Source organism: Bos javanicus, chromosome 6 (genome assembly GCF_032452875.1).
Source record: "Bos javanicus breed banteng chromosome 6, ARS-OSU_banteng_1.0, whole genome shotgun sequence".
NCBI classification, from domain to species: domain Eukaryota; kingdom Metazoa; phylum Chordata; class Mammalia; order Artiodactyla; family Bovidae; genus Bos; species Bos javanicus.
Genome location: NC_083873.1, coordinates 114314180 through 114329303, shown reverse-complemented (window position 1 = coordinate 114329303; position 15124 = coordinate 114314180). Strand labels below are relative to the sequence as shown.

The window sequence follows — 15124 nt, the reverse complement described above, 5'->3', positions numbered from 1 at the left end:
CTGTGCCTTCAGATCGGGAGATGGAAGCAGGTTCCTGGTGCTTTATTTTCAGGGGGTTGCGTGTGGTGGGAGAGCGTAAGGAGGGGTCAGAGTGACCACCCTGTGTTCCGTGTTTCTAACATGACCTGGTCTGTGTGAGATAGCACAGATGTGCTTGTCTTAGCCCAGGCTGCCTGCTGTAATGAGATGCCACAGGTTGTGCGGCTTAAACGACAGAGATGTGTTTCTCACAGTCCTGGAGGCCAGAAGCTCAGGATCTAGGTGCCGTCGTGGCTGCCGGTGTTGGCTGCTGGTCGTGGCCCCCTTGCTGACTTGTAGATGGCCATCCCCTCACTGGGTCCTCAAGTGGCCTTGCCCCCCATCCCACAAGGATGCCAATCCTGTCGGACCAGGGCCCCACCCTTAGACCTCACCTAACCATCAGTGCTTCCTGAGGGGCCTGTATCCAAACACAGCTGTACGGGGCTTAGGGCTTCCCATGTGTGAGACGTGGGAGACGCCACCATCGTCCATCTGCCGTTCATGCTGTAGTGTGGCTTCTTACTCAACTACATTGTAACTCCTCCTGGCCTCAGACGCTGTTAACTGTCCCTTCTTCCTGGAGAAGAAATCAGGGTTAAAGCACAGGGACTGACCTCAGGGACCTCCCTGAGTCAGGGCGGGGAGAGGGGAAAAGGGACACGGAGCCCCGAGGAGGCTGGGCCTAGCCGTTCCACACGTGGGGTGGGGGGCAGGGTGGAACCTAGAAGGGGGACCCTCGGCCTCACTGAGCGGCCGGCGTGGGGAAGGAAGTAGTGAGTGCCTCCACTTTCAGAGGGCGGGTGTCGTAATCAGGCCGACGGCTTATGGTCTCACATCCGAGTCCTCTTTCTCTGCGGATCCCGTGTGGTTGTGTGTGCTCCGTCTCTGTGGGCAGAGGGGCGCTGAAGGAATGCTTGACTTGCGTTGCCTTTTCAAAGGGTCTGTGCCGCCCTCTGGGTTACAGATAGCGAGATGAGGGGTCCTCCTGGAGAGGCCTGGGAAGGGGCTGTTGGGAGGGGTCTCGGGAGTCAGTGATGGCGTCTGGCCTTGATGCCCTGGGGCCTTTGGGGCCCTCCCAGCTCATCCACACTGAGCGAGGCTGTACCTGACCCGCCTGGAGGCTCGGTGTCCCGCGAGGCCCTCGGCTCCAGGGTCAGACACGGAATAGCCCCCGGTGACGGCTCACTTCCCAGAGGTGCTGTCGGTCCTGAAGGATCCTCTTTGTCCACCCCGGTCTGCACCTGGTCCCCACCCTGTGATTCTGTTGGAGGTTGTGGACCAAGCCCGCAGGGGCTGGAGAGAGCAGATGGCCAGCACGGGTCAGGCACGGGAAAGCAGCCGGCGGCCGGCGCTCAGTCTGCTGGGGGGCCCAGGGCTGTGGTCAGCCAGGCACGTCGGTCCTCACGCACGGCCACTGGGTCTCGGGCCCTGCCCCTACCCGCCATCACTTACCAAACTGTGGGTTCAGAGTGGCTGGATCTTCCAGTTTTCCAGGGGAAGCCAGAGGTCATCTTTGTGCAAAACAGTCATGAGTTTTATGCGTACAACTGAGCCCTGCCGGCCAGACAGAACCCACGGGGCTGGGGCTGGGATGCGAGCCCAACAGGTCGGCGAGGGGCTGGCTGAGGCTCCCCGAGGACCGCCCCCTCCACCTGCTGGGCCACGCCCTATGCCGCCCAGGATATGGGTGTCCAGCCTGCCTTCTGTTCCTTCCGGCGTCACAGGCTCTGCGAGAGCTGATGCTCTTCCCGCCTGGACGCCTCTGCCCGGGGTTTCTGCACAGATGCAGCCTTGTGTTTAGCTCCTGACTGCTCGGTCCCTCTGCTGTGTAACCCTGCCTCAGGTCTACAGAGGCCTTGCCGTTGTGAAGCCTCCCCCAGGGGTGCGTGTGGGTGTGTGCACGTGTGTGTGAGCTCATGTGTGCGTGCTCAGCCCCCTCTAGAATACGAGCTTCCTGGGAGCTCCTGTTTGTGCTGTGTTCTCTAGACTCTAGAATCACAGACACAAAGCAGGTACTCGATGAGTGAAAATTCGGGGAAAGAAAGTTGGCCACAATGCATGCTTTATTTTGACGTTTTTTTTTTCCCCATTAAAGTCTACCATTGAAACATGCCTTTTTGTCATTATCTTTTTTCTTCACAGTTAAGAGGAAAAAAAGTTCCAAATCAGAGGCCAAGGGAACTGTGTCTAAAGTCACTGGGAAAAAAATCACCAAGATCATTGGTTTGGGAAAGAAAAAGCCGTCGACGGACGAGCAGACCTCCTCGGCAGAGGAAGACGTGCCGACGTGTGGTGAGACGGGGGCGGGGGGCCGTATTACCAGATCTGCCCCTTCCCTGAGCACAGAAACCATCTGCGGGCGACCTCTGTATTGCGTTCGTCTGAGTCTCGTTGGTTGGGATTGTAATCGGTTAAGCTGAGGGAACGGATTACACTTTCACTGCTGTTTTTTTTTTTAATTCATTTTTTTTTTACACTGCTTATTAATGACGCCCTTGCAAGGGTTTGAGATGACCTCTGAGGTTCTCTCAAGGTGAAAAACAGAGTCTCTGTTTGATCCCACGAGGCTCTCCCAAATTCCTTTTAAGCAGCTTTAGAGGGAAACGTGTATGTGTCCGGTTGGCCAGCAGAGGTGTGTCAGGTGTGTAAGCGCGTTTACACAATCCCCAGCAGCTCCCACTTAGCCTGAAGTCCTGCAGCTCAGCTGTCAAGGAACACTCTGCGCCTCAGACTCAGTCGGGCTGGCTGACCCCCGCTCCCCTCACCGGTCTTGGTCCAGTAAGAGGTCTCTGGGCAGCCCTTGTTGGCGAGGCCGGGGAAGCACCAGGGAGGTGGTGGTGATGGCTGAGACTCCCCTACTGCCCCTGCTCGGCTGGGCCAGGGCACGGGAGAGGAATCTGCAGAGAAAACCACATCTGGTCTAGTGGCAGAGGGCTGGCCTGAAGCAAGGAGTCAGAGACGAGTGTGTGACGGCTGGCTTGTGGTCACAAACCCAAGGGGGAACCAGGTCAGCCACGGGAGAGTCTGGTGGGGACGTGGCCTGGATGGGGCGATGTCAGGGACCATCTCCCTGCAGAAGTGGGACTGTCTGTGTGGTGTTTCCTAGGCAACCACACTCCCGAGAGTTAGGCGACTCTTCTAAGTGGAAAGTCTTCAGAGTCTGAAAGGTGGACATTCGCTCTTTAAGAAAATGGGGAGTGGGCTGTGCTTTTCAGTGGCCGCGGCTCATGGGCTGCTGTCCGTCAGGGCCAGCGCCTCGACGCCTGTGTGCGTGCTCCGTGTTCCACCCCTCTCTCCCACTCTGGCTGAGCCTCTCTTCTGGCCAGGTGTCGGGTTATTTGGGGATGCCAGGAGATAAACAGCTCTTAGATGCTGCCCATTGGTGCCCAAGTTGGGCCCCCCCCACACAAAGATGAGTTTATTCAGCTGATATCCCATCCTAGGGCGTGGCTTGTGCTGAGAGGGCGGTGCGAGCCTGGAGCCGTGTTGGTTGGGAGGAAGGGTCGATTGTGGAGCGCGGGGCAGGTAGACTTGGGGTGGGGGTGCCTCCCGAGGGGAGGGCAGGGTGGGTTCACAACTTCCCCCTGGCTTTCACAGGCATGGTCCTGAGAAGTCGTGATACACAGGAACCCCCTGGGCCGTTGTGCAGAAGTGCGTGTGGAGTGGAAGACAGCGGGCAGGCAGTGGTGGGGCCTCACGGGGTGGAGGCGTCATCTCGGGGAGGCCCCCGTGAAGTGGCCACTCATGGGTTGATCTGGGAGGGGAGGTGGTGACGTCAAAAGGAGACCAGGGGTCTGGAAGCGCCGTGCATACAGAGGTCCTGAGCTTGGCCTTCGTCAGACAGTCGGGTCACAGAAGCGAGCGCACTGACCCACGTTCTTTGCACGGAGCACAGCCGCCCTGTAGAAGCTAAGCCAGCGGGCAGAGCTCGTGGAAGGACGTGGGGAGGGGGCATTGTTGGTGCCAGGGCCATGCCCTCTGCCTTCCTGGAGCAGCTCACAGCCCTGACGGCTGGGCTGGTTTCCTCTTACATTGGCCCCTGTAGCCACGATGGGAGTTCGGGGTTAAGGTGGGAAACGGGAATTCTCCAACAAAAGGGGATTACTAGTTTAGCTTTGTTTTTTTTTGTTGTTGTTCTCAAAACTGCTCTAGGCCAGTGGAGGAAAGAGAGGTTCTTTCATGAGAAACGTTTGTATGGAAGGGGACTTGGCCACTTGAGGTCCAGGCCGCTTGCTGTGCGGGAGGACGCTGAGCTGAGGAAGGCTGTGGGGCTCGTCCTGAGCCACCCAGGGAGCTGGGGGCAGGACAGGGCTGGCCCACGGGCCTGTCTTGCAGCCCAGGTCTGCCCTGCCCCTCCTGTCCCTCCCAGGGCTTGCCACCTTCGTGACTTCTGTTAGCAGCTGGGGGAGCACGTGCTGGACGGCGCAGTCGCAGTGAGGCAGAGTCGTGGGGGTCTGTAGCCCGTGTGGGTTTCCACCAGGCTCTGAGTGGACACCTGTCACCTGTACTAAGGGAACACCCTCTGTCCACATGGTCTTAAAATGATCATCCAGTTCTTGGCTGTGCCAGGGCACAGGAGAGGACTCTGCACGGAAACCAAGGGGGAGAGTGACTGTGTCCCATGATGTTAGAACAGCTGCAAGCCCTTAGGCAGGAGAAGCCGCTGGATGAAGGCTCCCGCCCAGCCTGCCCGAGGAGACTGCGAAGCTGCTGTCCTTGCCAACAGGAAGGGTGGGGCTGCTCCGGGGACAGGGGACACTCCCAGGGAGGGGGCGACTGGGAGCTGAATTGAGATCTCTTCCCTGGCCTCTGGGTGCACCAGAGGAATGCCCATGGGTAGGAGAGGGTGCTCTGCAGGTCCACACTGCCTGGCTGGCCGTGCCCCTCAGCTCTGCCCGACCCACCCAGCTCTCCCTCCCCCTCAGTCGGTGGGCGCTATGCCAGCATCAGCCAGGTCTGCTCTACAAGCAGTCACTCAGCCAAGCTGGTCCAAGACAGGCACGTGGGCCCCTGAGCAAAGACTGCCGTGTCCTTTGCTTGCCCGTCTCCAGCGCTCAGGGTTCCAGCGTCGTCGTCACTGTGTAAGCTCAGCTGTGGTTCCCAGGAGATGTGCGTTTCGCATCTTTCTTTCTTCTCCACCCCGTTTCTGTCTGTCTGGGCCAGGCCCCAGGCCTCTCAGCTGTCCCCCTTCTCCTCCTCTGGACCCCTGCAGGCCACCCAGCGGGGGTTTTGAACCCTTGGACTAATGACGCTAATCGCGTCGTCCTGTGCTGAGTCAGCTGAGGGCCTCTGACAATCTCGTCTCGGTTGGGTTTTCCAGCTTTTCCCGCTAAGTTACTAGATGAAGATGCAGGTTGAATTCACCCACCCCCCGCCTCAGGTTCTCTTCCTGTGAGATGGGCTCATACTCAAAATTACTTTGTTTTCCTTAAAATTGAAGGTAAAATTATGAAACATTAGGCACGTTGCCTACCTCACAATTTATGCTCAGTACATGGTCTCCATTATTCATTCGTTCACCTGAAAAAGCCTAAGCTCGCCGACACGGTCAGCCAGGTAGGTGACTGATGCAGATAGTGTCTACACTAGGAACAGAGACTGATGCAAGGGAAGGGCCCCAGGTGCCAGGATGGAGGCCTTCCGGGAGGTGGGGTAGCCTGGACAAGTTGGAGGGACTTCCTGGTTATTTCTCAGTCCCCTCCCAACTCTAATGTTCAGTGACTCTGATGTTTTCAGCAAGAGTTGTCGGTGGATATGCAGGAAGGTTATACGTCTCACTTTTTATCGTAATCCAGGCACAAAAGATCAGGCGACATTCGGTGAGGGGGAGGGAGGCAGGAGGCATTCTTGGCGTCTGTCACCACGTCAGGGGCGTCTGGAGCTCTTGGGCCCGTGTGCCCCCTGGAGGGCACGCGCTTGGGGTGGAGGGAAGGTTCTGGCGTCAGTGTCTGTGGGGCCAGGGTCAGCTGTTGGCAGCGTCTGGACGTCGGGTCTCCCCTTCCACCCTCCCGCCGGCAGCCCTTGTTGCTCCTCGACTGCCCTGTTCCCCCCGCCAGTTACAGATGCAGGCCTGCAGAGATGAGAGGAGCAGTGGAAGTCCCCACAGACGTGTGCCCAGAGCACAGAGGTCCCCTGGGCAGCACCACCCTTCCCCGTCCTAGAGGAGGCAGTGGACACTGGCCCCTCAGCCAGGCCTCCTGCCTGCCCTTCTGCGGCGGCTGGGACTCAGGATCCTCCTGGTCCACACACAGCGGGATGCACGGGTGCCTGCAGCTGCCCCCTCCGCCTGAGCCCGAAGCTCTGCCTGTCGGGTCAGCCTCAGGCCGTCATGAAACTGCGCCACGCTCGCCACCACGCTCTTATAAGCAGCCTTAAAGAGTTCTTTCTTCAGGATTCGGAGCAAAGACAGTCTCAAAACATCAAACGGAACTTTGCAAATTGTTCAGATACAGTAACTTCTCACCATGACATGATAAGTGGGAACAAACAAGCAAGAAAAATCAAAGGATTCTGGCATTGTCTTACCGGCAGGGCACTGAAGTGACCAAGGCCAGCCTGCGCCCGGCCCTGGCTGCTCCTTGGTGCCCCCTGGTGGCGGATGTCTGCTCCGCTGACCGTCTCGGGGTGGACGGGTCCTGTGTTGGCAGCGATCCCATCACAGACTGGCCGTGTGTGTGTCTGTGCGTGTGTGTGTCTGTCTGCCTGTCTGTGTGTTGGGGGGATGGGTGTGTGTGTCTGTGTGCCCGTGTGTGTGTGTGTATGTGTGTGTCTGTCTGTCTGCCTGTCTGTGTGTGTGTGGGGGGGGTGGGTGTGTGTGTCTATGTGTGTGTGTCTGTCTGCCTGTGTGTGTCTGTCTGCCCGTGTGTGTGTGTGAGGGGGGAGTGGAAAGAAGACTCCTAGGGGACACGGGGCCTGCCCTCTGGCTCCAGAGGCCTCAGATGGGCCACGTGCCGTGTCCCTGCGTGGCCTCTCCCCACCCAGGAAGTAGGAATGTGGGCTGCCTCTTGGGAGTGGCTGGTGAGCCTGGCGGGGAGGCCACGAGCCAGATGTGGGCTCGTTTCCGTGGCGCTTGCTGTTTACAGAGACAGGCCTCTTTCCCACTTTGGTTCTCATTTCGCTTTTCCCTTTTGGGCACTGTAACTAAAGATGAGGAAGGCGTTAAAATATGGTAATTGCCTGTGAAGTCACGCTCTAAATAAAGTGTGAATCTGTCCAGTGTAATCATTCCTCCTGTGACTTGCATGTTGAGAAATTCACAGCATTTGGTGACTCGGTCAGGGAAGGCGGGCCCCTTCGCCGCTCCATGGGTTGGGTCATTCTCTTGGCAGGCCAGGCGATGCTCAGAAGCTGCGACACACCCCGCACACACAAATACACACCTCCCCAGCCCTGCACTGGGGACAGGTGCGCCCGCGCGGTGATTCTAAACTCCTGAGGATTCTAAGCCCTGTGGAAGGCCAGAGGAGTCCTGGCACTGCTCCTGCCAAGCCAGACGTGCCTAAAGTCCTCCAGAAACCTTTTAGCTTCTCTTCCTTCACCGTCCCTCCCCGCCGTCTTCTGCGTCAAGGCCAGGTCCCCACAGTAGCGTCTGAGGTTTCCTGTGATCAGGTTCCTAGACGTCCCAAGTCTCAGCTTGCTGCGCTCCCCACTTCTCCAGGCCTGAGGAGCTCCCCGCACCTCCCAAGGCCCAGGTGAGGACGTGCCCTGGCTACGCGTGAGCCTGCACTCTGCCGGCCCCAGGATGGTGGGGTGGCTGCGCCCCCCAGTGCCCTGCGCCCCAGAGCCCTTGCAAACGTGTGCCCAGGCAGGCTCAGGCAGCTGAGAGCCACCCCAGGCTTCAGCTTATTTCTTCTCAATCATGCACACTGTCCTGCTGTCCGTCGGCCATCCTGTGTATCCATTCACATCCGAACGCACACACAGTGGATCCAGTTGGCAGCTGTTTCATACAAGTCCAAAGACAGGCCTTCAGCGTGATTGATGACTTACAGGTGATATCAGGGAGACAGTAAATAGTTCTAATAGCCACCCCTTGGATGTTCGGGTATTATGTCTGACTGTGTGTTTTTAAGGAGAGCTTACAAAAGAATGTGTGTGAGAACTGGGCCACTTACAAATACTGCTTCCCAGATGAAAACTGAAGCTCTTTCTCTGCCATCTTTGGCTCTCTGAAGAACCTCAGGTGGGTCTTTGCTGGGAGGCCGTGAACAGGATCAGGCATGACCTCCCTCCTCCCCTTTGTGAACTCGGCTTCCCCAGCCTGTCTTCACGCCTCTTCAGTGTGTAAAATATAGGGGGCTTTGAGTCCCAGGCCCTTGAGCTGGGACTCGCTTCTCCATTTTCTCTGTAATTTTGCAGATATGGCAGCTCGTGTCACAAAACTGAGGTTTCAGTTCCCGGCGTCCTTTAGGGTAATATACTGGGAGAACTGGCATCACATTCAGGAATGTGGACCTTTAGGTACTGTTAAGTGTCTCCCTAGTAAACTCTCCGAGCAATTATTTATAGTAATATTTATATGGAAAATAGGAAGCACCATTCTGGGCCCTGAAAATGCGTTTGGTTTTTTATTTTCCTTTGGTTTTTGCCTTTATAGTGTTGATCCGTTGCTAACAAAGGGTGTAAGGTGTCGAAGAGAAAAGAAGCAAAAAGCATGGTCCAAATTGCCTTCGGGAAGACGTTTAAAAATAGCGGGGGTCAGAAAGGATGCATTTATTGAAAGTCTATTTGTTTCTTGGCTGTGCCAGGTCTTCACTGCTTTGTGCAGGCTTTCTCCAGTTGCCGCGAGCAGGGGTGCCCTTCGTGCAGTGCAGGGGCTTCCCATGCCGGTGGCTTCACGTGGAGGTGGCTTCTCGTGGCAGCGTTGCCTGAGAGCACCTTCTCTCGTTGCAGAGCACGGCTCTGGGCGCTCAGATTTCAGCAGCTGCAGCACGCGGTCTCGGTAGTTGCGGTGCGCAGGCTCGGTCGTTTATGGCACACGGGCTCAGCCGCTCTGGGGCACGTGGGGTCTTCCCAGGCCAGGGAATGAAGCTGTGTCCCCTGCACTGGCAGGCGGATTCTTAACCACTGCGCCACCAAGGAAGGACCCTCTCTTTTGAGCTGCGTGCGTGTGTGATTGTGCGTGTGTGTTTACATATGTGTGCACATGTGTATGTACGTGTGTGTATGAGTCGAGAGAGCAGCCGGATAACCTAAGGAACCCTTGATTCTCTTCTTCCTCCTTGACCTGCCTTCCGCATGCTGCTCCCCTCGCTGCCTGCCTCTCGCAGGCACAGTCCTGTGCATGGGTTAGAAGTCGCTGCCTCCCGCTGATATCTGTTTTTCGTTCCTTGCTGCTTGTAGAAAAATGCATTGTGTGTTTGTGGCAAATGAAAATGATCGGTTACTAGTATCTGAGGAGATTAAAACATGACGACAGCTCTTGTAATTCCACCCCATTCCATCCGTACTGCGTTGATACAGGGCAGCCCCAGAGACGTGGATGGCGGGTTTCCACGTGCGTCAGACCCAGGCCCTCAGACCTCAGCAGATCCTCCCATCAGAGGGCCGAGGAAGGGCGTGTCTGTTCTCTGGGCAGGAGTCTCGTCCTGAAGACCTGCCGTCATTTGCTGGAATCCTCCAGCAGTGGGGAGCTCACCACCTCCCCAGGCCGCCTGTTTCCTTGAAAGCTTCCCTTTGCAGATAGTTTCATTCCTCATGGGAAGCCAGAATCCACCACCCAGGGGCTTTTCCCTAGCTGTGTCCTTTGCAGCTACTTGGAATGAACCCGGACACTTTCCTGGGTAAGGCCCCTTCAGCTTTTTGAGGACAGCTCTGTGGCCTTATCCCCTCTCTCCTTCCACCCACCAATGCCTCAGCGAGCTGTCACACACCTGGTCAGGCTCCGGGGTCCCGAAGGCATCCGGGAGCTGGTGCTCAGCCACATCATGCAGTGCGGAGTGTCGGGCTCCGGGGAGGTCTGAGCTGTCCCGGCCCCCAGAGCCGATGGGAGCGGTCGTCTCGTGGTGGTGGCTCCTCTCGTCCCAGCAGCCTGCGCTTGCGGTGTGCTGCATGCGGGTTTTTTTCTCTCCTCACTGCTGCCTCAGGCACGTCCGTCCCAGGGACTGACGGCTGCTCTCCTTGTAGGCTCCATGGTTCCTTCCCTTTTCGGGGGCCTCCCTCCCGGGGTGCTGACGGCGGCTCTCCTTGTAGGCTCCCTGGTTCCTTCCCTCCTCGGGCACCTCCCTCCCGGGGTGCTGACAGCCGCTCTCCTTGCAGGCTCCCTGGTTCCTTCCCTCCTCGGGGGCCTCCCTCCCAGGGACTGATGGTGGCTCTCTTTGCAGGCTCCCTGGTTCCTTCCCTCCTCGGGGGCCTCCCTCCCAGGGACTGATGGTGGCTCTCCTTGCAGGCTCCCTGGTTCCTTCCCTCCTCAGGCACCTCCCTCCTGTCGGGCTGATGGCCGATGTCCTTGGTTGCAGGCTACCTGAACGTGCTTTCCAACAGCCGCTGGCGGGAGCGCTGGTGCCGAGTCAAGGACAACAAGCTCATCCTGCACAAGGACAGGGCTGACCTGAAGACGCACATTGCCTCCATCCCGCTGCGCGGCTGCGAGGTCATCCCGGGCCTGGACTCCAAGCACCCCCTGACCTTCCGGCTACTTCGCAACGGCCAGGAGGTGGCCGTGTTGGAGGTAGGGACCAGTTGCAGGGAAAGGCAATTAAAATAATTTCTTCTTTTCACACTAAAAGCTTTCATTTTTAAATTTTAAAATTTTTGTTTCTGGTCTATTATTATTTTCTGCTTCTCTATTAATTCAAATCTTTTTTTCCTTTGTCTTTTTTTTTTTCATTTAGCATTAACATGAGTAAGCTACAAAGATACACACAAATCTGTATACATATGTGTACATCCATATGTGTACACACATATATGTATACATAAATAGAGTGTAGAATTTCCAATGTATGTGTAACTATATTTATGTTCTACAGTCGATAGAAATAAGGATTTTTTGGATTTGGTAAAATGGCCAATGTGTGTTCAAAATTAATCAGTGTGTGTGTTAGTTGCTCAGTCATGTCCAACTATTTGCAACTCCACGGACCATTGTCCGCCAGGCTCCTGTGTCCAGGCTCCTCTGTTAATGGAATTCTCCAGGCAAGAATACTGGAATGGGTTGCCAGTCCCTTCTCCAGGGGATCTTCCAACCAAGGAATCGAACGCAGGTCTCCTGCTTGGCACACAGATTCTTTACCCTCTGAGCCACCAGGGAAGCCCAATCAGATGCAAAGCCAGATTATAAATGACTGCAGTGATGCTGACCAGTGGAGGAAATGGCCAGTTAGCCAACCTAGAAGGTCTTGGTAGGAGACAGGAGTTTGTTTCAGAGACTGCTTTTTTTGGGGGCATGAGGGCAAAAAATGATTAACATCATAGTTCTTCCTCCCACGAGCTCCTCGCCTGATGGTTTGGATGGTTTGAGGTCACAGGTCAAAGGTCCAAGCCCGCCGTGGTGGCTGACCTCACAGAAGGGAAGCAGGCCTGGCTGGGGCTGGGGTGTCTGGGCCCCAGTCTTGGTTCTGTTGCAGACTCTGATCACAACCCAATCTGTTTTTCTCTCTCGGCTTCTTTATTTGTCTGTGAAACAAGCACCAGGCTATGGTCGGTGTGCTTGGTAAGCATTTATATGAGCTGAACGCTGCGGGGTGGATGGCAGTAGAAAAAAGCTGGAAGCGTGAATGAGGAAGCTGTACTCTTGGTGCAGAGCAACGCAGGTGTCCCATGAGAGCCCGGGCAGTGGGTCTGACGGGAGTGCGAGGGCAGGCAGGTGTGGGCTGGCGCACGCTGGGTTCAGGGGTGGAAAGGGAGCCTCTGGCCTGGACGCCTGGTGGGGACAGGAGGCCCCGGGGCGGGGCGGGGAGGGGCTGGGTGAGCAGGACCCTGTCTGTCTCTGCTCCCCGCCCTGCAGGTGCAGCCTCATGTCCCCGGAAGATGGTGGTTGTGTTTCATTGTTTTTCCCTGTTCTAGCTGTGGAAGCAAACACGCACACTCAGAAAAGTAACCACGCTCAGCGTCCCAGCATAAGCGGAGTCTGCCTGAATCAGTTAAGGAAACGCAGTGATGCGGGCAGTAAAACTGTACACTTTCTAAGGCCATTGTATCCGAACTTCTGAGAGAAAGTTGTGAGCACAGTACACATAATTCCACGCACCCTTTACCCACAGCCCCAGATGCCAACATGGTGCCGCATCTGGTATCTCTTGCGTGGTCGCTCCCGCCTCTCTTTTCTCTCTATATGTTTTTTCAGGACCTTTGACAGACATGTTGCCCCTCTTTCCCTAAACACTTCAGGGTGAATTTGCTAAAAAACGAGAGCATTCCTTTACCAAAACCACTCCATAATCATCAAAACCAGGGAATTCACCCTCATGCAATACAATTATCTGACTCACAGATTTTAATCAGATTCCCCCAGCTGTCCCAGTGATGTCTCTTGTGAGCAGAAGGAAACGCCAGGTGGTACTGCCCTGGGCTGCAGTCTCTTTGGCTTTCCCTGTCTGGTTTCATGACATTGGTACTGGGCATGGTACAGAGCAGTTATCATGTAGAAGATCCCTCAGTCTGGGGATGTCTGCTGTTTTCCTGGAAATTTGCATCTGGGGTCGGCACGCTTGGCAGGGCCCGTGGAAGCAGTGGTGCGGTGTGCAGGACAGCCGTCAGTCTGTCCCTCGACTGGTGTTAACTCTGAGCCTGTGGGCGGGTCGTCTGCACAGCTTCCCCACCGCAGAGCTACTGTGTTTCCCGTTTGTCTTTAACAGCTTCGTGTGGGAAGACTCTTTGAGATGTCCTACCATGCACAGTTTTCTCCACTGACTTTCAGCATTCGTGAGTTAGTCTTGCCTGAAGCAGTTGCTAAGTGACGGCTTCCTAATTTCATTATTCCCTGAACATTAGTTAGTTGGTCTCTACTGTCAGGGAGATGTCCCTTCCTCTCATTTAATTAGTCACTTATTCATTCATTCAAGTATGTTTATATATCAGCAAGGGGTCAGAGATGATTGTTCTAATCAATGAGTATAATCCTTTATTGTCAGGATTTATCCTGGTCAGATTAACAGAGTTGGTCAGTGGAAAACCCTTCCAGCTATGTGACCTCTGCTGTGTCCCTGAAATAGACACTGAAGCTCCCGTTGTTTTGTGAGCTCCTTCCTCATATTATGATGCACCAAGATATTCCAGGCTCATCTCGGACTTTTCCCGCCCCAGGCCTGTTGGAATCAGCCACGGTCCAGAGAGCTCTGGGGGACTCCTCCTGGTGGATGGCGGTACTTAGCAGCCAGCATCTGGGTGGCAGGTGTGCTCAAAGTTACTGGGGTGTCATAGGAAACTGTGTGTGTGTTTATACATACACGTGTTCAGGCATGTTTGTTACACGTATTACACACATGCATATGCATGTGTACACGTGTGGTAGTAGTAATAGTGTCAGTTGCTCAGCTGTGCTCAGCTCTTTGTGACCCCGTGGACTGTAGCCCGCCAGGCTCCTCTGTCCATGGAATTCTCCAGGCAAGAATACTAGAGTGGGTTGCATTCCCTTCTCCAGGGGATCTTCCTGACCCAGGGATCAAACCCCAGTCTCCTGCATTGCAGGCGGAGTCTTTACCATCTGAGCCACCAGGGAAGCCCATATATGTATACACTCGCATCTCTACCTGAAAGTGAAAGTGAAAGGTGCTCAGTCGTGTCCGACTCTGCGACCCCACGGACTGTTCAGTCCATGGAATTTTCCAGGCCAGAATAGTGGAGTGGGTAGCCTTTCCCTTCTCCAGGATATTGTCCCAACTCAGGGACTGAACCCAGGTCTCTATCGCAGGCAGGTTCTTTTCCAGCTGAGCCACCAGGGAAGCCCAATCTCTACCTATTTATCCACTAAAAGCCACAAGATCATAACTAATGTTTTAAATTCAGTATATTATATCCACTATATCCACTGAGATAGTTGTTAAAAGTCTGAGGAAATTTCTGAAAATGAACAATGAGGAAAATAGTTAAGAGTGTAATAGTATCCACAACATCTTAGATGTTGTGTTAAAATGCTTTTAAAAATGCTTCGACGAAATAGTTATGGATGCATGGCTAGAGGGTCAGTCGCAGATTCATTCTTGACATAGAAGGGCAAGGGCAGGAGACCAGTGAAGAGAACCTATTTGTGATTCTTTCTAGTATCCAGGTGTTCATTGCAGCTTAGCAGACGTTGGTTGCATCCTGCTCTCTGTGAGGCACACAGTTGGGACCCCTTCACTCTGTCCAGTGGCCGCATACGACACCGGCCAGGCAAGGTCTGCCACTTGTACAGCATCGCTGACCAACTCTATCAGCACGCAGTCCCTCCTCAACCGCTCCTCCCCCGAGAGGTTTTGTGCCCACTGTGGGGTGTATGTGCTTACTTGTACTCTGATCCATGTTCAACTCGTCCAGGTTACGGTGTTGAAAACCCACTTTTCTTTAAGCGTTTAGGCTCAACTCACACATCTTTCTTTATATAAAAATTTTGTAAGTTTTACAAAAACTTAAAAAAATTATTTTTCTTTCACATTCAGGTACCTCATAACTCTGTTTCCCATAAACTTTAAACATTGCTCACATATTTGATTAACGAAAGTATTTAGACATTTGAAATGCTAGTATGAACGTAACGTAATTGACCTTCTAAATCCCATAACAGGGCGGCTTAGAATTTTAATGCACTGAATCTTAAAGATCTATTTCAGACTTGTAAATCAGGCAGATGACATTTGGGGAGCATTTGAAATATCCTAAAAAAAAAAAATAGCATGCACAAAGCAGCCCAGTGCTCGTCAATACAACTACACCTGTATCCACACAGCTACTGTGAAAACGGAGGTGGGGTGATTTACTGCGCAGTCTAGTCAGGGGGATAGAATTGGTACTGCAGGCCCATGCCGGAGACCACAGCAGGGGCTCCTGGTCAGCAAAGTGGATGCCCACTGGCCCAGGCCTGACACGCTGTCCAGGTTAGGCGCCTGTGGCTGGAGAGGCTCCTCCTGGTGCCCGGATTTTATTTCCAAACTAAGGAGGCTTTCTAAACAGCTTCCTGTGGCTG

At 54.7% G+C, this 15124-nt stretch overlaps 1 protein-coding gene across 3 annotated transcripts in view; it reads left to right on the top strand.

Annotated features, from left to right (window-relative positions):
• AFAP1 (actin filament associated protein 1) overlaps positions 1-15124 on the top strand; it is a 149405-nt gene that overhangs the window by 104536 nt on the left and 29745 nt on the right. For all 3 annotated transcript variants that reach the window (XM_061420935.1, XM_061420933.1, XM_061420934.1), the window contains exons 9-10: positions 2164-2313; positions 10479-10690. In XM_061420935.1, the coding sequence (XP_061276919.1) occupies positions 2164-2313; positions 10479-10690 (362 nt within the window). The remainder of the gene's footprint in view (positions 1-2163; positions 2314-10478; positions 10691-15124) is intronic.